General features: G+C 34.2%; 1 protein-coding gene across 2 annotated transcripts in view; it reads right to left on the bottom strand.

The window, feature by feature from the left end:
• Positions 1-21880, bottom strand: part of LOC140044961 (ATP-binding cassette sub-family F member 3-like) — a 106850-nt gene that overhangs the window by 72209 nt on the left and 12761 nt on the right. For both annotated transcript variants that reach the window (XM_072089686.1, XM_072089685.1), the window contains exons 3-7: positions 9948-10027; positions 9508-9563; positions 9326-9426; positions 7405-7524; positions 5884-5988 (exon numbers count right to left, since the gene is read on the bottom strand). In XM_072089686.1, the coding sequence (XP_071945787.1) occupies positions 5884-5988; positions 7405-7524; positions 9326-9426; positions 9508-9563; positions 9948-10027 (462 nt within the window). The remainder of the gene's footprint in view (positions 1-5883; positions 5989-7404; positions 7525-9325; positions 9427-9507; positions 9564-9947; positions 10028-21880) is intronic.

Genomic DNA, 21880 nt, shown 5'->3' with positions numbered 1-21880 from the left:
TATTGTGATACCGGCTATTGTATTTAAATTAGCTAGATGCTATCATATATTATAAATAATTAAAGATTCTGAGAAATTCAGTCAATATACCTTTTAAAAATCAATTATCTTGATTTAAATCAATGCATATAACCTATAATTTGTCATAGTGACGAATTAAATCTAGTTTATATTTATTATTGGTGTTTTCAATATTAGTAAAAATAAATATACATAATATGTTTACAGAAAAATCAATAGGTTTATAGAATCCAATAAACCATTATTTTATATATTTGACTTGATTCAGAGCAGAGATTAGTTCCCCTTGTCTTCCATCCCATGTGTGGGGAATAATGTATGCATGAAAGTACAATGCTAGACTAACATGGCACAACATTGATCCCTTTATTATTGTAGGCATTTTAAACCAAGTTCAAATCAAGTTACAAGTCAATACCGGGCTGTGGTCAAAATACATACTAATGTAGTATGTTAACTTCTACAGCTTACATAACAAATACTACATTTGAATATAGGGATGAGGCACATAATGCATGGAAGCAAAATTGCTCTATCATGGCACAACATTGATTCCGTTATTATTGTAGGCAAAATATAATATATTAAAACAAGTAAAAAGTTAAATACAGATATACTATAAAAAATCTAAACAGGTATTATCAAGCTGCTCATCATCATCTTCATCATCTGCTTCATCGGTGAATGAGTTTAATATGTTGCATACAGTAAGAGCATCTTTGCATGATGGCAAACATTTCTCCGATGTTGTTTTGCAAAATGATAAATACCTTGCTTCAGGGTGTCACAAAACCTAAGACCACGAAAGCTAAGACCCCCTAAGACCTAAGATCACGAAAGCTAAGACCCAAGACCTAAGATTACAAATATTTATCTTTCGCACCTGCCTTGTATTTTAACTCCAAACATTTATTCTGAATACCACACCTTAGAATTGGCACTTTCATGAAAAAGAATCACATAAAAAGTAACAAATACATTTTTAAATTGATGATTTTACAGACGTTTTTCTCGCACACAAAATGACTAGCCTACAGTACAGTAGGCCTACCCCATGTTCAATGTTTTTGTTTCTATGGAACGTCAAAAGAGCAAACATTATCTAGAGGGCTGAAAACTCTGTGGAGTCCATCTACAGTGTGGATGGAACAATGTAAAATTAAAATTGTAATGATAATAGTATAATCATGCAAGTACGAATAAATACTGGCAAATAAATTTTAATTTAAAAATCATGATAAGTTTTTTTGTTTCGTTTTCTTTCTGTTTTTATACTTGTACAGTCAACTCTCCCAATACCGGACACCTTTGGGCGGGCATATATTTTCCGGTTTTTCAAAAGTCCGGTTTCCTGAAAACATATTTTTAAAGTCATCACGTTGTCACTGAAAAAGATTTGAATCACCGGTCCGAATGCTGCCCGGTACGGTCTAGCGTAGGGAAGGCCTAGGCTATGATTCTGTCAAGCTAGTTTTAATTAAATAAATACTGATAGGCCTAGGCCTACTTTATTAATATTAAGCGAATTCAATTTACCTTTTTTAAAAGTTACATTATTTACTGTACCAATAAAACATGTTACAGTAGTAAATTATTGTTTCTCAATGTGTTTTTAACGGCAAAAAGGCCTACGTACGTACGGTGAACATAATTTCGGTATGTTTATTGTTTTTCGCGAGCTAGCAAGCAGCAGCAGCATGGGTGATAAAAATAGCAAAGCGGGGCTTTGATTGATGCGCATGTGCAGAGGTGTCATAATCAAATAAAAACGCCCACACCTAGACCACATGTTTTTTAAGCTCCTTTATTTTGACGTAATTTGATAACAATGATGAAAATTGATTAGGTAAACGAGCCAAGCAATAATGACACAATAATTAATTGGTAACATTTCAAAGTTTATTAACACTAGTTAAGTCAAGTTCATTCCGTTTACGTTTTGCCATAATGATTTCCAAATTTATAATGATGCACATTTTTAGTGAAACATTCCTTTTTAAAGTCCTATTGCAATTGTGAATTTAACAATAATTTAAACAAAACAAAGACACAAAGTGGAATGTAAATTGAACTTTATTAAAAAACAATTCATATGCTAAAAAACAATAGACATTAAGACATAGCGCTTCGATGTGAAAAAGCCCACCGCAGTTCGATACGCAACAAACCAATTGCCGCCTCGTGGGTTAACAATGAACTAACCTGTCAATCACAGTGTAGCGCTCCATGGCAACATTATTTGATCGTACCGCGAAACGTCGCGCACTTCATGCATGGTCAGGGTATGGTTAAAAGCTTTTGTACATTGTGAATGTATTGAATCCGAGTCAGATACGACGATGTTACGTTGTTTTCGTAAATATTTGGAGTTTTTTAACTGTCAGTCCGGTTTTCAGACGCTAATTTTCGTGTTTTGTACTTCATAATTTGTCCGGATTCCGGAATTGGGTATTCCGGTTTTCATAATAAATTACAGTACATTTAGAATAGGGACAAATTGGGCCCTCCAAAAAAGTCCGTTTTTTCGTGAATTCCGGTTTTGGGAGAGTCCGGTATTGGGAGAGTTGACTGTACTATTATTGTTGCTCTTTTGGCGCTCCATAGAAACAAAAACATTGAGCATGGGGAGCTCGAGGAGTTACATTACAGTATACAAAGAAACACATCTGTAAAATCATCAATTTAAAGGATTTATTTATTTGTTATTATGTGTTTCTCCTTCTGAAAGTACTTATAAGTCCTAATTTTAAAGTGTGGTGTTCAGGATAAAGTTAGTCAACAAATTTGGAGTCAAAATACAAGAAAGGCAGGTGCGTAAGAAAAACATCCTCTGAACCAACACAATGGAGTAAATATATACCAACAAACAACCTGTCAAGTTTGTTTGTTGTAAAGAAAAAATATACATTTACTCAACGGGCGAAAATAATGTGAGTTTATCTATGTTTTGCGGTAGTATTAAAATATATTTATGGTAATAAATTAAACCTACTGTGTTTAAAATTATGTATGGATAAACAAGTATTGTTTTTAAGCTGTAGTATATCTTAGTATTTGTAATCTTAGGTGTTGGGTCTTAGCTTTCGTGATCTTAGGTCTTAGGGGGTCTTAGCTTTCGTGGTCTTAGGTTTCGTGACACCCCCTTGCTTCATTTATCTTTTGCCTTTGCTTTTTGGTAGGTAGTACTAGCAGTTTCCATTTCTATTTTTCTTCTTTTTGCCACACATTTTTATGCCTAAACAAAATTATAATTTATAAATATTTTGACTTGATTTTTAAATTAGTCTTGGCCTAAAAGAGAGGCCTAGGCTAGTAGTAGTTTTAATTGTTTTGTCCCTTATATTTAATTTATTATATGCATAGTACTAAGTATTAAATTAGAGGCCTCTATGTCTAGCCTTGAATTTTTTTAGCCTACATAACCTAGTCAGGGACTATTTACTAGCAGCACTGCAATGCTACTAGGCCTAGTAAGTAGTAACCCAACCAAGGTACCATTGGTACCTTTTTGCCTCCATGATTGGTATCCCTCCTAAGGCTAGCCTGGCATAGAAAGTAATACAATTCCAGACAAATGTCTAATAGTATTTAACTCTCTATTATTAGTAGGCCTACTACTAGTACTCTAGCCTAGTAGTAGGTAGAGTGGCGCCGCCCTAGCTAGTACAGTACCTAGGCCTACTACTTCTAAGTTAAGTAGTATTATCTTATTATTAGATAATTAATAGCAATATTAACCTTACCAATTCTAATGTCCTTGCGCCGATGTATTTGCGATAGCAATTTGGGTGAAATCATGGATAGGAGCAAAGAATATTCTTTACTCCATGGTGAAATCCAAAGTCTGGGTGGTTTTTTATATCTTCATTTCATACAACGAATTTAGGAGATCTTGCACCCGGGACACTAGTTTTTTGGCAAATATGTTGCATACACCGTCTAAATCTATCCATAATTTGAAGCTATTTGTTATAATTAATGGTTTATTCGTCTATTTATTTATTTATTTATTTATTTATTTATTCTTTTTATGGTAGCTTAATTAATGTAACTAGTGGGGCCTCCTATCACAAGCCCCTTGGGGTTTCTTGGAGGTCCCTTTCATTGTTAAAAATATGTTTTACTCCTTGCTTGCTTGTTTTTATTTGTTTTATGCGATGAATAAAGAGATTTATGTTATGTTAATGTTAAAGCAACTACTTCCTTAAACCTAACTTCTGTGATTTGTAATGGTGTTTCTCCAGTAATGCCTTCATGATGAAAACAACATTTTATTTTAACCTTTTTAGGGGAAGCCATGTCCATGCTATTAGTTTTTATCGTTTATAAGAAGCAGAAGAGCGTCAAAGCACACATAACTGTTTTCCTTAATTTACTACAAAGCAGATTGAAACATATTTTATTTTATATTTGCTTGTTAATAATTCATTTAATGGTTATATTTATTTTTTTTAATGTGTTTTGAATAAGTAATTACGAATTTAATTAATAAATACAATGCGAAAGGTCATGGGTCAATCAACGTAAAGAACTTTTAAAATACTGATGGTTAAATATCATTTTCTCAAATTGTTGCAGGAGTTTTAGGTTCAACTCTACGGTTTTCGCATAAGAATATTATTTTCATAATTATCATAATATAAGGAGATAACTTAGTAGCCAAAAATCAGATCGAGAATAAATGGTAGGATTTTCACCCGATGGCCTATATCTGCCAAAGAAAATTTATAATACTTTAAAATTCCTACTCAAAAACTTATTTTTCTTAAATCACAACTAGACCCAGTTTTATTTGTGTACATCTAGAATCACCAAACTTCTTTCTCCATCAGGTTTTTATTGCCGGATAACTCTGTCTGTGCATGATCTTAAACAATTTACAATCCAAGTTGCATTAGGTTAAAGCCCCATTCCCTACGTTTTTTAGATCTAATTTAAGATCACAAACTATATTTAATGTAAAAATAATACTATATGGTCCTATTGCGATAACTTTTTTCGTCTTTAAACGGTTAGAAATGTGAAAAATAAATCGATTCTAATAATTATAGCGGCCCGCTATAAATCCCAAAATGCATTGCGCGCGGATTGATATTTTTGTTTTTCACCTGTAATTCGCCCACTTTTCGATCGATCGTGAAGCCAAAACAAATGGAAGACTCCTAACTTTTCAGCGAAAATACCGGGTTTTCCCCAATTTGTATCAACGGAGTCTGGCAAAAATAGAAAGACAATTAATGCAGCAACTATACAACGTCAGGCTAGGTATATAGCTAGCGTACGATGTTCGTACGTTATCGATGTTTACCAGCTAGGCCTACAAAACTAAGCCTAGCTAGGCTAGGCCTAAGACCGTCCACGAGAGGTCGATCGCCGCGAGCTACTTAGGTAGTGCATTGTTTCTCACTTTTTATCATAATTTACCATAAAACGTACATTTAAGACAAGGAATGACATGGTTTAATGTTTTTAAAGTGATATATATGTATTATTTTCCAAAAAACGTCCAAAATTGCAGGGAAGGGGTCTTTAAAAGGTCTAAGACATGGGTGTGGCAGTAAGGGCAGTCATTTATGCACAACTGAAATTAGGGTATATTAGCCAATTGACATCTTAGACACAGTTTCTTTTTCACATCATATGTCAAATAGTCAAACGAAAATTAAGTGTTCCGAGAGCCGTTTTGATTATTAAATCAGCCAAAAGCCTTTTTGTGTATTTATTTGTTGAATTAAAAATGTTTATACCAGTTCTATGTGCAGCTAACTTAAGTGGAGTTGGCTATATGCTAAATTCAACAAATGAATGTACAGTATGTAGTAATTCTTATAATTTTTTTACTTATAAAATAGAAAAACATACCTTGAAATCATGTGCAACAATGTGCTTTTACCAATACCATTTCTTCCTACTAGACCATATCGTCTACCATATGCAAGAAGCATATTAGCATTTTTTAATAAAACTCTAATATTAGAAGAAAGAGAAATAATAATAATAATAATAGAAATATATGATTAAAAAGGCCCTTTAAAAAAAAAAAAGAACACACACACACCTTTAGATTGTTAATTTATTTTACATTTGTAAATCACATATTTATATCACAATTACGGGCCTTGAATTTTTTTGATAACAGGGGCAAGGCCAGTTGGACTCTGGATTTTTTTAATTTATCTTCCCACACAATACAGGACAGCAAATAAGTTGCAAAAATAGGCCTAGTATGTGTAGAATTACAGAAAAGTAACATTACAATTTGTATTATGTACCCAAAAATCCAGACAATTTCCGCTGAATCAAAGAAAAACTGTGAGGTTTTTCTAATGTTAACTCTGTTAATAATTGCTCTATTATTAGTCAACTCCGGTCAACTGAGGTCAACTGAATCTACTGTTAGTTGATATATAGAGATATTTACTCTAGTAGCTAGATAAACTTTTGTATGCACTTTTGTACCCCCTAAAAACCCCTCTAACAATAAATGTCCGGGGCTTTTATGGTATTGTATTATTGGATAAATATGGTAAGTTACTTCTAACATTACCTCACTGTGACGATATAAGGAACTATTGGTGTTTGGTCTTATAACCTTTTACCCTGATCTTTTGACCTTTTGCCACATTTTGAAAATGTGTAACCAAGCCAAAAATGATTGTTTGACCACCCTAAACCAATTTCTGAGGTCAAATTCTCTGGACCTAAAAGTGCATACGAAAGTTGATCTAGCTACTAGAGTAATTATAGTGAACATCTCTATGATACAATTAATGTTATTCTGTTCAGCATTGCTGTAGGTCTTAGTGCCAGCATGTGTGTCATTGTTTATAGGATCTCAGTAGTGGTAAGGCCCTGCATGGTTAATTAGGCAGGGAGATGATCAAGATCAACTGATAATTTATTTATTTGTTGACCCATTCACCTTTGGATCGGTGGCACTCACAACATGCGGTGCGGTCCAAAAACAATACATAAAAATTTGAAAAATAAACAAAAAGAAAAAAAAATAAAAGAAAATTAAATTATATACAAGCACTATATACAATGCACTAATATTAAATACTGTAGGCAAAAAAAAAAGAAATTGTAATGAATAAAATGTATCACTACAAATGCATTGTAAATTGAAGCATTTTCCTTCATCCAAATACGGCTGCACAGCCTGTTAACAACAAAAACAAGTAAAATGGCAACAAAAAATATACGAAATAGTTGTTGTTCATTTTCAAAGGCATCAAGGCCAACTGAGAGGGCATCAAGGCCAACTGAGAGGGCATCAAGGCCAACTGAGAGGGCATCAAGGCCAACTGAGAGGGCATCAAGGCCAACTGAGACTGAGAGGGCACCGGTGGTAAAATTTGAGGCCTGCAATTAAAAACTTACTTATCTCCAAATGCTACATCAAAATTTTCAATCTTGATATCAGTAGATCGGTTTGTACCAGATTCTTCTAGCTTCTGATCTCTTCTACTCAAAGCCTGACTGGCAGAAGCAGTCATTGAGCTGTTGGTATTATCAAAAAGAAATAAAACAATATTGGATCAGAGCATATTATAATAATAAATAACCTCAATAATTAAATAGAAATTGTGATTGCTTTGGGTATACTAATGGTCACAGTATGACATACTGTGACCACCATCAAAATGTATATTATAAACTAAATTGACAATTGACATGACAAGTTAATTAATTATGACCAGTTTTCTTTATGGGAAAGATTGTGAAAATGTGAAGATCATTGAACTTTTTAGATACTCAGCACACACAAATCTGTACAGAAAGAAATAAAGAAAAATAAAGATTTTGTACAATTTAAAAATACAAAGTGTGACAGCAGTTATTACAAAGTGGGATGGCAGTGTTTAAAATACAACAGCAGTTACTACAAGGTGCAACAGCAGTTTATTATAAAGTGTGACATGTACTACAAAGAGCCCAACGATTATTGCAACGCAACACCAAGAAGCGTAGTTGTACACTTTTAATTAGTAGGGATAGATGTGGACTATGTCGACTGCTACCCTATTACGTCATTTTCATATGCGCATGTGTTAGGCGAGTGGTACGTCTACTGGCAAATTTTAACACTTGTTCAATGGCATTTTGACGTTCGATCTCCGACATGAGTACGAATGGACGTATGATGTCATAACACTACAAAGTTTACCAAAATCATGGCCAAGAATCTCGCGAAAATGTAGTAATGTAAATTTCAGTCAAATTATATCTGCAAAAAAAAATTATTGACTTGTATTGGTTATTTTAAATACTGTAAAGTCCAAAATGTTCACGGCCCTAAAGTTTTACGATTTTACTTTTTCAACTATTTCGCGACCTTTTATTTTCGTGATTTGAGTTTCTTGTGTAATTTGTTGAATCAACGACGCCGGAGAGCATGACAATGGTATTTTTGCTGTTTGCTCCACTACAAGCTAGGCCTACGCACGTAGAATAATTACTTTATGGACACTATACAACTAGAAGTTTACCGTAACTACTTTATATTCATTTTTTCCATATTAAGCCTAGTAGGCTAGGCCTTGCTGTATTATTTTTTTCCTATGCAATTAAGGCAGAAATCATGAATAATTCATTACCTTAATTATTTTCTATTATAAATATTGCAAGATAGCTGATCTACTTCCTAAATATACTTAAACCTAACCCTCTAAATAATCTCTCTCAACTATTAAAAAAAACATGTTCTTGAAAGACCTCGAACCGAGGGCTCTAGACCAAACATTTCGGTTGGCAAACGCTGTTTACACAAATTATTTAATCTCACTGCATGCTAATATAGCACCCTCTATAATTTCCAATATTATGTCATAATTATTCTAATGATTGATATAAAGTTTGCAGTACACCACGTGTATTAGTTCTGAAAAGAACTGTTGTTGTTGTTATCAAACCTGTTAGTGGCGGTAATCATCGCTGTTGGTTTTGATGGAATAACATTTTTTTTTTAAATAAAAACTGTTGAGTTTCTAATGAATTATTAATGATTGCTGCCTTAAATGCATAGGAAAAAAAATAATGCGGCCTGGCTAAACTAACTATGCCTAGGTCTGATCGACTGTAACATTGTTCAATCGCAACATTCGCAAAAATAAAGGTTGCGCGAAAATGTTGGGCTTTACAGTAAAGCTTTTAATAATACTGGTTATGGCCCGAGTTTTATCATTTGGACGCCTTCATTCAGAATGATCTAATCTAAGCCTTAAATAAATGGATGTGACCGTTGTGTGCACGTTCACTCAATCTAAAAGTCTTTAATGTATGTCAGTGTAAACAGTGATACCCATTAGAGCTTGTCTTTGGTAGATCATCCTTTAAAGATCTCTTCTCTTGTTTAGCTTTAATTTTTGCTTCTGCTTTCTTTAACTTCTGTTTATCAACATTCTATATAAAAAAATAACAAAGAAGTGTAAATTTATTACATTTCCTAGGTACCTATACATTTCCCAGATTGACTTTACTTACCGATATAGCTTCCTTTTTTGCTATCCATATACTAGGATCATCTGTGCTGGTTACATCTTTTACAGAAACGTAAAAAACTGAGTTATTTTAAATTTATATGGAAGATTATCTCCTAGTAAATTCTACCATAATTTAAAAAAATAATTATACATTAATTAAACAATAATAAGCAAAACCTTTTTAATTGCATAAATATGCAATATTATATTCTGGCATAAGTCTTTTTTTTATTTCTCAAGGTGTGGTATGATGACTTGGGTGGTTCAGTGTTATGCTAAGTAAGAGTCAATCAAAACTGGAGGTGACAGTTTAAAATACTCCTCACCTCCATGTATTTTTAATCTATATATAAATTTACTAAACGGCAAATTTAGTACAGAAATAGAATGTTTATTACACTAATAATTACTTTATAGTAAAAAGTACAGTAAAATTCATACCCTCAGCATCAATAATATCAGCTAGATAAACTGGTGCATCCAAAAGAGCAGAACATGATGAATCTCCACCAGTATAATTTCTAAGAATAAAATTTATACATATCATTAATAGTACAAAATGTACTGAATACTCAATCAGCCTTCTCAGTAGACTTTGTTGTTGTGCTAGGGTGGGACCTATAAACTTCAAAATCGCTAGTTTCAGTCCATCTTGTAAGGAAAAGGCAGGAGAGCACTAAATTGCTCTCGTTCTGTTTCCGAGGAGAGCATTTTGCTCTTCTACAAAATTATTCCCTAAGACAACATATCGTTTGTTAATGATTATAATCATCAACACATCAAAACATAACAGTGTCGATAGCTGTGAGGAGGAATTTCATCATTGTTTTGAGCGAAGCAGCGCAGGCTAAGTATGGCCTAACTATCATTTTCGGTCGGTTGCAATTTATTTTAATGTTTTAATTACACCTGAACAAACAATACAAATAATAATTGGGGTTCGTAAATGTTTCAAAGAATACACAATTAGAAATTAATCGTAACTATTTTATTTTTATTTTTTCCATATTTAGGCTAGGCTTGTCTAACTAAGCTTAGGCTGGGCTTGATCGACTGTAAACAACATCATTGGGATTTTCACGTGCCCTTTATTTTCGCGATCGTTGTTCAATCGCAAAAGTCATGAAAATAAAGGGCGTGTTACAACCGTTAATGTAGAAAACGCCAGCTAATGTCGAAACAACCGTTAATGTAGAACAATCCACCGCTTATGTAGTAAAACCTCCAGCTTATGTAGAAACACCAACAGCTTATGTAGTAAATTAAAAATCAACACCCGCTAATGTAGAAACGATCAACAGCTTATGTAGTAACGAAAATTGCCTCCCAGCAATATGTAGTTACTATCGCCAGCTAATGTAGAAAATTATATATATTTTACAAAAATGTCTAAATCATGTGCAAATGCATCGATCTTTACTTAGTTATCAGTCTTTCCACCTCTCGTAAGCAACCAACTTTCTAAAACGACTACACATCGTAAGCAACCATCTCTGTTAAGAAACCGTTTCTAATAATCGACCATCTCTCGTAAGGGATCACCCCCTCTCATAAGGGACCACTTCTCATAATCGACCACCTCTCGTAAAGCGACCACCTCTCTGAACAACCACACCTCTCGCAAGTGACCACCTCTTTTAAGGGACCATGACCTCTTTTTCTATATTAAAGGACCGCTTCTCATAATCGTCAGTGACGACCTCTTTTAAAGGACCACCACCCTCAGTAAAGATGGTAATAAATAAATAAACCCCTATTAAGGGACTGCTTCTCATAATCGACCATCTCCCATCACGACCTCTCGAAAGTAACCACCTCTATTGAACGACCACTGTTTCTGTTAAGGAACAACTTCCCATCATTGACCACCTCTCGTAAGCGACCACCTTAACGACCACACTACTCGTCAGTGACCTCTATTTAAGGGCCGCTTCTCATAATCGTCTCTTTTAAAGGACTACGTCTCTTAACGACCCCCTCTCGTAAAAGTGATGACCTCTTTTAAAGGACCACCACCTCTATTAAGGGACTGCTTCTCATAATCGACTGCACTGTTATAAAATTCACTTTTAAACCAATTACTTGACCAATATAGGCTAGAGTTCAAATATTCATTGTAGAATTAAAGAACAAAGTGTATTTAACCCCTGTACCCTTTTCATCATAAAACAATTAATCATTGACAGTATCGAACAGAAATCAGCCAGCCATCTAAGATATGTACCGGCTGGAACAATAGGATTTATAGTTAAGCTCACAAATAGGGTGGTCATTTAAAAGAGGTAATCACTTACGAGAGGTGGTCGATTATGAAAAGCAGTTCCTTGTGAGAGGAGGTTTATTTTTATTTATTCGACTTCTCACTAACTCAGTTTAAACAAATGTAAAATATATTTGTTTGTCTCTTGAACGGTAAAAGTTTCAATTTATATAAGCGCCCAGTGAAGCAGAACGAAGGCTGTGAAATGAGGCCAGATACCAAGTGCAGCTACGGCGATATGACACTGTGTTACAGAATAGGAAATTCGTGAAATGGTCAATCTTCCGACGACTCGTTATCATTAACCATATCAATTACTTTTGTAAAATTATACTTATCTGATGTAATTTTAGTTGGTCTTCCCATTTATAAAGTCAATTTTCTATGAAAATTCATCAAAACAGTGAAAAATTAGATATGTTTGCACTTTATGTTTGCCGATTTTCGCACTGACTTAGGGAGCGTGCCCAAATGTTTTTACTCCGTTAATAGACGTTTAAATGCGTTAATAATATGCAAAACGTTAATGAGTTGGGCGGTCTGTACTCAGCAGAGCGTATCATGGTTAATACTGTACAATGAAATTGAATTTAACGCGTACAACGGAAGAACGTCCGTTGTTTTCGTCCGTTAAACGCCGACCTAACAGATCGTTTTTATATTCGTTAAACGCTCATTTAACGGACCCTTGTACTGACAATATCACACCACACATTTACAATAATATCTAATAATAATATGAAGATCGACGGCAATTGCTGTAGAAAGGGCCTTGAAACTGCAGATGATGTTGTGGTAAACCGTCATTTCGACGGCAAAAAAAAATGCTGTTAAAACAACCTTACCCAACATTAAATTATCAGCATCTACAATTCCACAATTTTTGTTGAACATTTTCAACTTATAGAACATACCTATAATATACTAATTTTTTGTTTAGCATGCTTGACGTTAATTCCTTTTTTATTTTTTACCCCGTACACTTGACCGAAAAAAAAAAATGGCGAAATTATAAACACGGATAAAACCCCGACTGTCCTATCGATAGTATGAGCATGTATAGCCTTTATGGACGATGGTATGGACCAAACAATATAGAAACCGGTCGCCGTCTATCTAGAGCTAAAACATTTACTGACTGTAGCTGCCGCGCGATTTAAGTGTGTCCAAAAACAGAGGAGGAAACTTTGGGCGATATGACGTCACGTTATTAGCAAGCACATGGTTTTTTATCACCGTGAAGCGATGTACAACACGCACCACAGTGTTTTTGGCCAGCTTCCGTGATGCTGCTGCAAGGGTCTCATGTTTATTACAAAATACTAAAAAAACTGTGTACATTAACAATTATTGTATTACGTAAATAAATTATTACTTTAACTATCGCTGACCTCGAGTGTGTCCAAAAACAGAGGATGAAACTTTGGGCGATATGACGTCACGTTATTAGCAAGCACATGGTTTTTTATCACCGCGATGCGATGTACACACGCACCACGGTGTTTTTGGCAGCCTCCGTGATGCTGCTGCAAGGGTGTCATGTTTATTACAAAATACAAAAAAAAACTGTGTACATTAACAATTATTGTATCTATTTAGGCCTAAATGGTGTAATAGGCAAAACACTTATACAGTATATATATAAAAACAATGTGCAATTGCCTTCTTGCATTAGGGAGGCGTCGCAAACAAGGGAATTCCCCTACTTGCTCTCAACCAAGCGCGAATTTACTATTCAGTGTGTTGTTCCGTTAAACGCCGAGTTAACGGACGATAGATGACAGTATAGAGTATGCATCATTCGAATACCCATCATTCCCGGAGTTTACTGAGTTTTTGTGTCCGTTAAACGCCGAGCTAACGGACGATAGTATTAAAATGACAGCATAATATAGAGTATAGCATCATTCCACAGGTTATATTACTGAGTTTTTGTGTCCGTTAAACGCCGAGCTAACGGACGATAGTAATAAATGACAGATAGAGTATAGCATCATTCCACAATTTACTGAGTTTTTGTGTCCGTTAAACGCCGAGTTTACGGACGATAGTGTTGAATGACAGCTGCATATAGAGTATACCATCATTCCACAGTATACTGGGTTTTTGAGTCCGTTAAACGCCGAGCTAACGGACGATAGTATTGAATGACAGTATTATATAGCATCATATTCCACAGTTTTACTGAGTTTTTGAGTCCGTTAAATGCCGAGTTTACGGACGATAGTATTAAATGACAGTAGGCCTATTATATAGAGTGTAGTATCATTCTACAGTTTACTGAGTTTTTGTGTCCGTTAAACGCCGACAGCATATAGAGTATAGCATCATTCCACAGTATACTCATGGAGCTATACAATTTTATAGCTCCATGGTATACTGTATTGAGTTTTTGTGTCCGTTAAACGCCGAGCTAACGGCGGACGATAGTATTGAATTACAATAGAGTAGCATCATTCTACAATTTACTGAGTTTTTGTGTCCGTTAAACGCCGAGCTAACGGACGATAGTATTGAATGACAGCATATAGAGTATAGCATCATTCCACAGGTTACTGAGTTTTTGTGTCCGTTAAACGCCGATCTAACGGACGATAGTATTGAATTACAGTAGAGTAGCATCATTCCACAATCTACTGAGTTTTTGTGTCCGTTAAACGCCGATCTAACGGACGATAGTATTGAATGACAGCATACAGAGTATAGCATTATTCCACAGGTTACTGAGTGTTTGTGTCCGTTAAACGCCGAGCTAACGGACGATAGTATTGAATGACAGTAGGCCTATATAGAGTAGCATTATTCCACAGTACTGAGGTTTTATGTAATATACAAATAACAATAAATCTGGGGAAAAGGCAGAATCCCAGAAAGATACAGGATCTTTGGTTGCTTATGCAGATTGCAATCAGCACATTTTTTTCCGTGAGAAGAATTCCTGGCGTTAAATAAAGTGTACCTTTCGAAATCCATGTTCTTCACAGTCTGAACTGATACAGTAAATTATTTTTAAAAATATTGTCTAAAGTGCAAATCTATTTGATTGTTTAATTAATGAAATGTTATGGATAAGAGTTGAAAACGTCACAAAATGGCTCAGTCAAAGCAAAATTATTTAACAATTTTATTACGAGAGGAGGAGCTTATCTTTCTAGGCTTTCTTTGTTATTAATTGTTTATAGTATGTAATCTAAACAATAGCTACGCGATTGTCTGGCGGTGTACTTTTAACGAATCGTTCATGGCCTAGCTCTCTGTAGTGCGGTATTCGCGTCAATATCATGTTACATCCAGGGATAAAAAATACGTTTTTTTTTTTTCAGGTGAAAGTCGGCTATTAGAAATTTAGACACGTGTCGCCCGACGTACCAGGCTAAAAAATACCATGAATCGGATCGTAAATAGTATGCTTAGACCTATATATTTTTATTTTACCGTGTAGGAAGGCCTAGGCCTATATATATTTTTATTTTATGGTAGGCCTAGGATATAGTAGTATACATGATTATTTTAATAAATATAATTATATGCGTTGTAACAACAATGACCGGACTGCTAATAACCCGTTATTTTGAGTCATCATAGGATTTCACGCAACATACCATAACAAGGATTGTTAATAACGCATTGGAATCATCGTTACGCAACACTGAACAGCATGTCCGGTCTCCCGTTAATTACGCGTTAAACAATGCAGTGATAACAACAGCATAGTAGCAAGTAAAGGGAGGGCTTGATATGCCTCACTGAACACGCCCAACCCCATTTAAATTAGCTTGCATATAACGGTAAAAGTTGCGTTACAACAAGTTTAACGGAGTAAAAACATTTGGGCACGCTCCCTTAGGGAAAGCCTTCAAAATCAATGAAGCGTAACGTATACATTCCAGAGAGCGAGGAGAGCGAGACGACGATACACGTGCTCTCTCTGCCCATGCCTGGCATCGTCACGTGATAAGCAGATACAGTATACAATACCAAACTGGTCGGGTCGCGTATACCCCGTCTATAATCACAACATGAACGATGTACAGTATTTGATTGAAGGTCGACTCGACATACCGGAATGGTATAGAAAATATAGCTTGAATGAGAGAGAGGAATATTTGTAAACATAAGTATTGCTAATTTTAGCCTATAGTAAAAGGCCTGGTAGTATCAATTCGCATAGGGTCTACCTACACTAGCTAGCTCAATTTTTAACTGGGCCGGATCGGCTAGGTCTCCTTCCTACTACCTGGTCTACTTGCTTGATGCAATATCCGCTTTTTTGGAGAGTAAACTAGGCCTATTTAGGCCTACTTAGACGATCAGGACACCATACGTGCGGCCGGCGATCGGACCTTGTTTTGCCTCAATATTTACAGCCGATTTTGTAGAATGTTTTAGGTTTAGATTGTTTAGGAGTTTGGTTGATAGGATGGGTTTGGAATTCACTGAGTTTTGTTATTTATGGGCCAATCGTTTAGTAGTAGGCTAGCTAGGCCCATGATGGGCCCCAATGTTTTACCGTAGCCATCGTGGCATGGAATCCCTAGTCAGAATGGCTCTCACCCATGACAAAAAAATGATTTAGGCTAGGCCTAACCTAGTACGTGATTCGAAGCCGATAATAATACGATCTGTCTGTACTATTCGAGGTATAAAAATAGTATATAAATTATAATTTATGACTCCGTAATCTGTACTAAATTTTGTATTTCATTAAATGTCAAATAAATATATGCTACTACTGTTATTATTACACTTTAGGCCTAGCTTAGAAAATCTACAAAAAATGTATTTCACAATGATCGGGTGGTCGTCGTTTGACAGGGGAGAGAGATGTAAATTAGTTGACAAACACAACGTACATGACGTCGCGAGTTTGGAATCCACTGATGACGTGATTTTGTGAATATCTCATGAATATTAATGAGCTTCCCTAAGCTGCTGAAAAACAGACTTTCCATGAATTTACCCTAAAATGTGTATGAAATTTAATTTTTTTAATTTCTCGTTATTACTTCTTCATTCTGACATTTTATTTAATAAATAAACGATATTTAAAAGCAATTTCAAACCCAGAATCCCCGTTTAAGACGGGAGGCAATTTTCGTTACTACATAAGCTGTTGACCGTTTCTACATTAGCTGGTGTTGATTTTTATTTACTACATAAGCTGTTGGTGTTTCTACATAAGCTGGAGGTTTTACTACATAAGCGGTGGATTGTTCTACATTAACGATTGTTTCGACATTAGCTGGCGTTTTCTACATTAACGGTTGTAACAGGGCGCACAAAAATGTTGGGCTTTACAGTATGTTATATGATTGACTATAACACTTGCGAGAGAATTCTAAAGCGCCTATGAAAAGACCTACTGGACTAGACTTGTCCGACAATCGACATAGAACTACTAGACTTAAAATTATAGAGGCATATGTAGAAAATGTTGATATATAATAATATTGTATCTTATGTATTTATTTATCTATTAATGTTGTGGCATTCCATAGAAACTAAAATAAGAACAGTATTGAACAGTATGCGAGAAAAACGTCTGTAAAATCATCAACTTAAAGGATTTTTTGTTTTACTTTTTTAGTGATTTTCTTCATAAAAGTACTAATTCTAAGGTGTGGTATTCAGGATAAAGTTGGTTAACAAAATTCAAATGCAAGGCAGATGCGAAAGGGAACTAGCGGGCCTAGGCTACATGAATATCAATTTCCGGCCTAGCACTTTAGGGAAATGATACCATGATGCATTGCATTTTTTGTTGATGCTAAAACGATGCCTTGCATAAATCTTTGGGATATGACCGGTTGGGCCGCCGACAAGTTGAGCCGCCGGTAATTTCTATGAAACGCCCAGTGCGTCTTTTACGACATTTCGCGTAGTGATAGAGGGGTGTCCTAGTACATAAGTTCATGGTCTTTAGGTTTATTGTGTCATGAAAATAAATAATAATTACATACTACAATTTTGTTGGTTTGAACAGCTATAACAACACAGCAAAGGAAAGTAGTCATATTTAATAATTTAATTGTTTTTAATCTTTCAAATCTTTCAAATTCTTTCAAGTGCAGTGCACTCCATAATATTTTTCTCGCGTAAAATCATGTTGTCTCTCAGGACTAAGAGTATTGATACTTTTCGAATGAGGTTAAATAATAATTATTTTTTATCTACTATCTTTTAATATCATATTTTATTGAATTTTACAATGTTAATACACAAAATATTTTACTAAAAAACGGTGATTTTATGCAATTATTTTACCGAAAAATGGAGTAGGCCTAGTTCATACAACTGCCGCCTAAGGGGGCAACATGTTTACGTCATTTTTGGCTAAAAACGATCATTTTCGGTCATGTTTTAGGCCTTATATTTTGGAATCTACAAGTCAGATATTCATAATTATTTCTCTTTAATTATAATATTTAATAATATATACTAAAAACCGTGATATATAAACTTTGGAATATACATCGTTATATCTAATAATTAATATAAATAGAACTTCTATTAAATAGAAACGAGCACCGGCGAAAGTAAGCATTTGGCGTTTCATAGAAAATAACGTTTTTCTGGCGGCGGCTCAACTTGTCGGCGGCTCAACTTGGCCTAATCCAAATCTTTGACTTGCCTCGCACTTTGTTATTACCCGGGCTACCTAGCTAGGCCTAAAAATCGGACAGAAAATTTGGAGTTATTGACCTGTATTTCACAAAGTAATACAATTGGCAACAAAATATTGGTAAGTTACAAAGTATCATTTTAATATTAATATTACACCTTATAAAAGGTTATTTGAGTGTCAATTTGGTGTGTTTACATACAGCGGTCCCTATAAAGACAGAAGGGAAGAATCTCTATCCAAATAATAAATATGTATTTAGGCCTACTATTAAATATTGTTTTATTAATTATACCTTATACATCAAAATTGCATTGTTTAATTAAAAAAAAACATTTGGTTGGTACTTGTTCTGTTCCCTCTAGAGGAGGTGTTTATGTGACACTGCATTGAATGAAATAAAAGTAAATTGGCGCTTAAAAGCAGGCTGACTTCTGATTTAAGGAGCGCAATTAAGTGCTCTCTTTAGAGGTCGCGGAGGAGCGCGATCACGCAGGCGCTCCTTAAAAATAATGGACTGTAGTTGGAATTTACATGGTCACTGAGTAATTTTCATGTGGATAACCAAAACGAAATATAAAAAAAATCATATCGTGGTGATAGATTATGGAATAGTCTAGAAAAATTATTGGTGTAATTATTTCTGTAAATATTTATTAGGTTATATGCATTATCATGCATATAACCTCTTGATTCTGTCAAAATCTTTATTTATTTATTTATTTATTCTTTCCTTAGCACTATTTTGTCCGTGAATTATCTTGATATCAGTTTCATCTATCTAAGTCTATTTTTCAGAGTATATTCCTTATGGCCAGGAATCGATGGGGTTATATTTTCACGATGCGTAATCAAAAATTACGCGGTCTACGCGCGATTTTACGAAATCACGTTTGTAATCATATCTTCACAAGCATGAATCACAATTAAACAAAATTTGGTACTCATAAATTTCAGGTCATATTTCATCATATGGCAATACAATTACGTGCGGAGCGCATATAACGCTTGCGTACGCGCGCTTAAAATGTTCAAAATTGTCAAAATTTATTTTCGATGAAATTAGAGTACGTTTCAGGCAATTTTAAGCGTTTAAAAAATTGCCATGAGTGCGCAGATTTTTGCACGCGCACTGCGCGTTATACGTTAATGCGCACTCTTTTTGTCCGATTTCGGTTGTACAACCTTTCTTTAATAATATCATCATATTTTATTCACTTTTCAACGCGTAATTGCCTTATACGAGCACGTCAAAAGTGACAGGCTACGCACTTGTAAGTTAACAAAATGGTGAAAATATGCTAAATTTAAAAATTAATATAGATCATCAGAATGCTCGGGAACACATATTTTTTATTTCATTTTCTTGAAGTGTATGTATCTTATGTATGATTTATTATTAAACTAAGGGAACAAAAGTTGATTAAGCCATAATTAATTGCATATTAAATTAAAAAAAATTCATTTCGACAATCAAACAAATTATGACATTTTCTTAGGCCAAAATAACAAACTTAACATTAACTTTCTTCCTTCAAAAGTTCATATATTAAAGTTAAAAGTATATAGTTTGACAGTGCATCATTTTTGTACATTTTTAGAGATGTCATCATAGTAAAAAATTATAATTCATTGCGGTATGTAATAATCTATCTGCACCAAAGTGGTTACTGCATAGTAAATACACGGAGGAATTTTTCTACAATTTTTAGTCAGTTGTGTATGGCTCGGTGGTGTGTGCTCGTGTCTATGGCACTCAAGGTACCGAGATCGAGTCTCACCTTGGGAAACGAAATAAGATTTTTTTTTTATTATCCGTATTGTTTGTTCAAATTTATTCCTTAGTGTATATATTATACACATGATTTATAATGAAATCTAGATAAAAAATAACTTATGTCTTTATTATTATGTAACAGCAAATGTGGTTTATGACATTATACGCAGAGGGATCTTTGATCGGATTGTGATACCGGCTATTGTATTCGCGTTAGCAAGGTCCTATCATATATTATAAATAATTAAAGAATCTGAGAAAATCAATAAATCAAAATATCTTTTAAAAATCAATTATCTTTATTTAAATCAATGCATATAACCTATAATTCGTCATAGTGACGAATTAAATCTAGTTTATTTATTCTTTCCTTAGCACTATTTTGTCCGTGCATTATCTTGGCATCAGTTTCATCTAGCTAAGTCAAGTTTTCAGAGTATATTCCTTATGGCCAGGAATCGATGTGGTTATATTTTCACGATGCGTAATCAAAAATTCCGCGGTCTACGTGCGATTTTACGAAATCACGTTTGTAATCATATCTTCACAAGCATGAATCACAATTAAACAAAATTTGGTACTCATAAATTTCAGGTCATATTTCATCATATGGCAATTAAATTACGTGCGTAGCGCATATAACGCTTGCGTACGCGCGCTTAAAATGTTCAAAATTGTCAAAATTTATTTTCGATGAAATTAGAGTACGTTTCAGGCAATTTTAAGCGTTTAAAAAATTGCCATGAGTGCGCAGATTTTTGCAAGCGCACTGCGCGTTAAACGTTAATGCGCACTCTTTTTGCCCGATTTCTGTTTTACAATCTTTCTTTAATAATATCATCATATTTGATTCAGGTTTCAACTCGAAATTGCGTTATACGAGCACGTCAAAAGTGACTGGCTACGCACGTATAAGTTAACAAAATGGTGAAAATATACTAAATTTTAAAATTAATATATATCGTCAGAATGCAGGGGAACACCTATTTTTTATTTCATTTTCTTGAAGTGTATGTATCATATGTATGATTTATTATCAAATTAAGAGAACAAAAGTTGATTAAGTCATCATTAATTGCATATTAAATTAAAAGAACATAATTTCGACAATCAAACAAATTATGACATTTTCTTAGGCCAAAATAACAAACTTAACATTAACTTTCTTCCTTCAAAAATTCATATATTAAAGTTAAAAGTATGTAGTTTGACAGTGCATCATTTGTATACATTTTAAAGATGTCATCATAGTAAAAAATTATAATTCATTTCGGTATGTAATAATCTATTTGCATCAAAGTGGTTACTGCATAGTAAATACACGGAGGAATTTTTCTACAACTTTTAGTCAGTTGTGTACGGCTAGGTGGTCTGTGCTCGTGTCTATGGCATTCAAGGTACCGAGATCGAGTCTCACCTTGGGAAACGAAATAAGATTTTTTTTTTTATTATCCGTATTGTTTGTTCAAATTTATTTCTTAGTGTATAGATTATACACATGATTTATAATGAAATCTAGATAAAAATTAACTTATGTCTTTATTATTATGTAACAACAAATGTGGTTTATGACATTATACGCATATGGATCTTTGATCGGATTGTGATACCGGCTATGGTGTTCGCGTTAGCAAGGTCCTATCATATATTATAAGTAATTAAAGATTCTGAGAAAATCAATCAATCAATATATCTTTTAAAAATCAATTATCTTT

This window comes from Antedon mediterranea, chromosome 3 (assembly GCF_964355755.1).
Source record: "Antedon mediterranea chromosome 3, ecAntMedi1.1, whole genome shotgun sequence".
In the NCBI taxonomy this organism is placed as follows: Eukaryota; Metazoa; Echinodermata; class Crinoidea; order Comatulida; family Antedonidae; genus Antedon; species Antedon mediterranea.
Note: the sequence above shows the minus strand (reverse complement) of the source record. Positions and strands in the feature narration are given on the sequence as shown.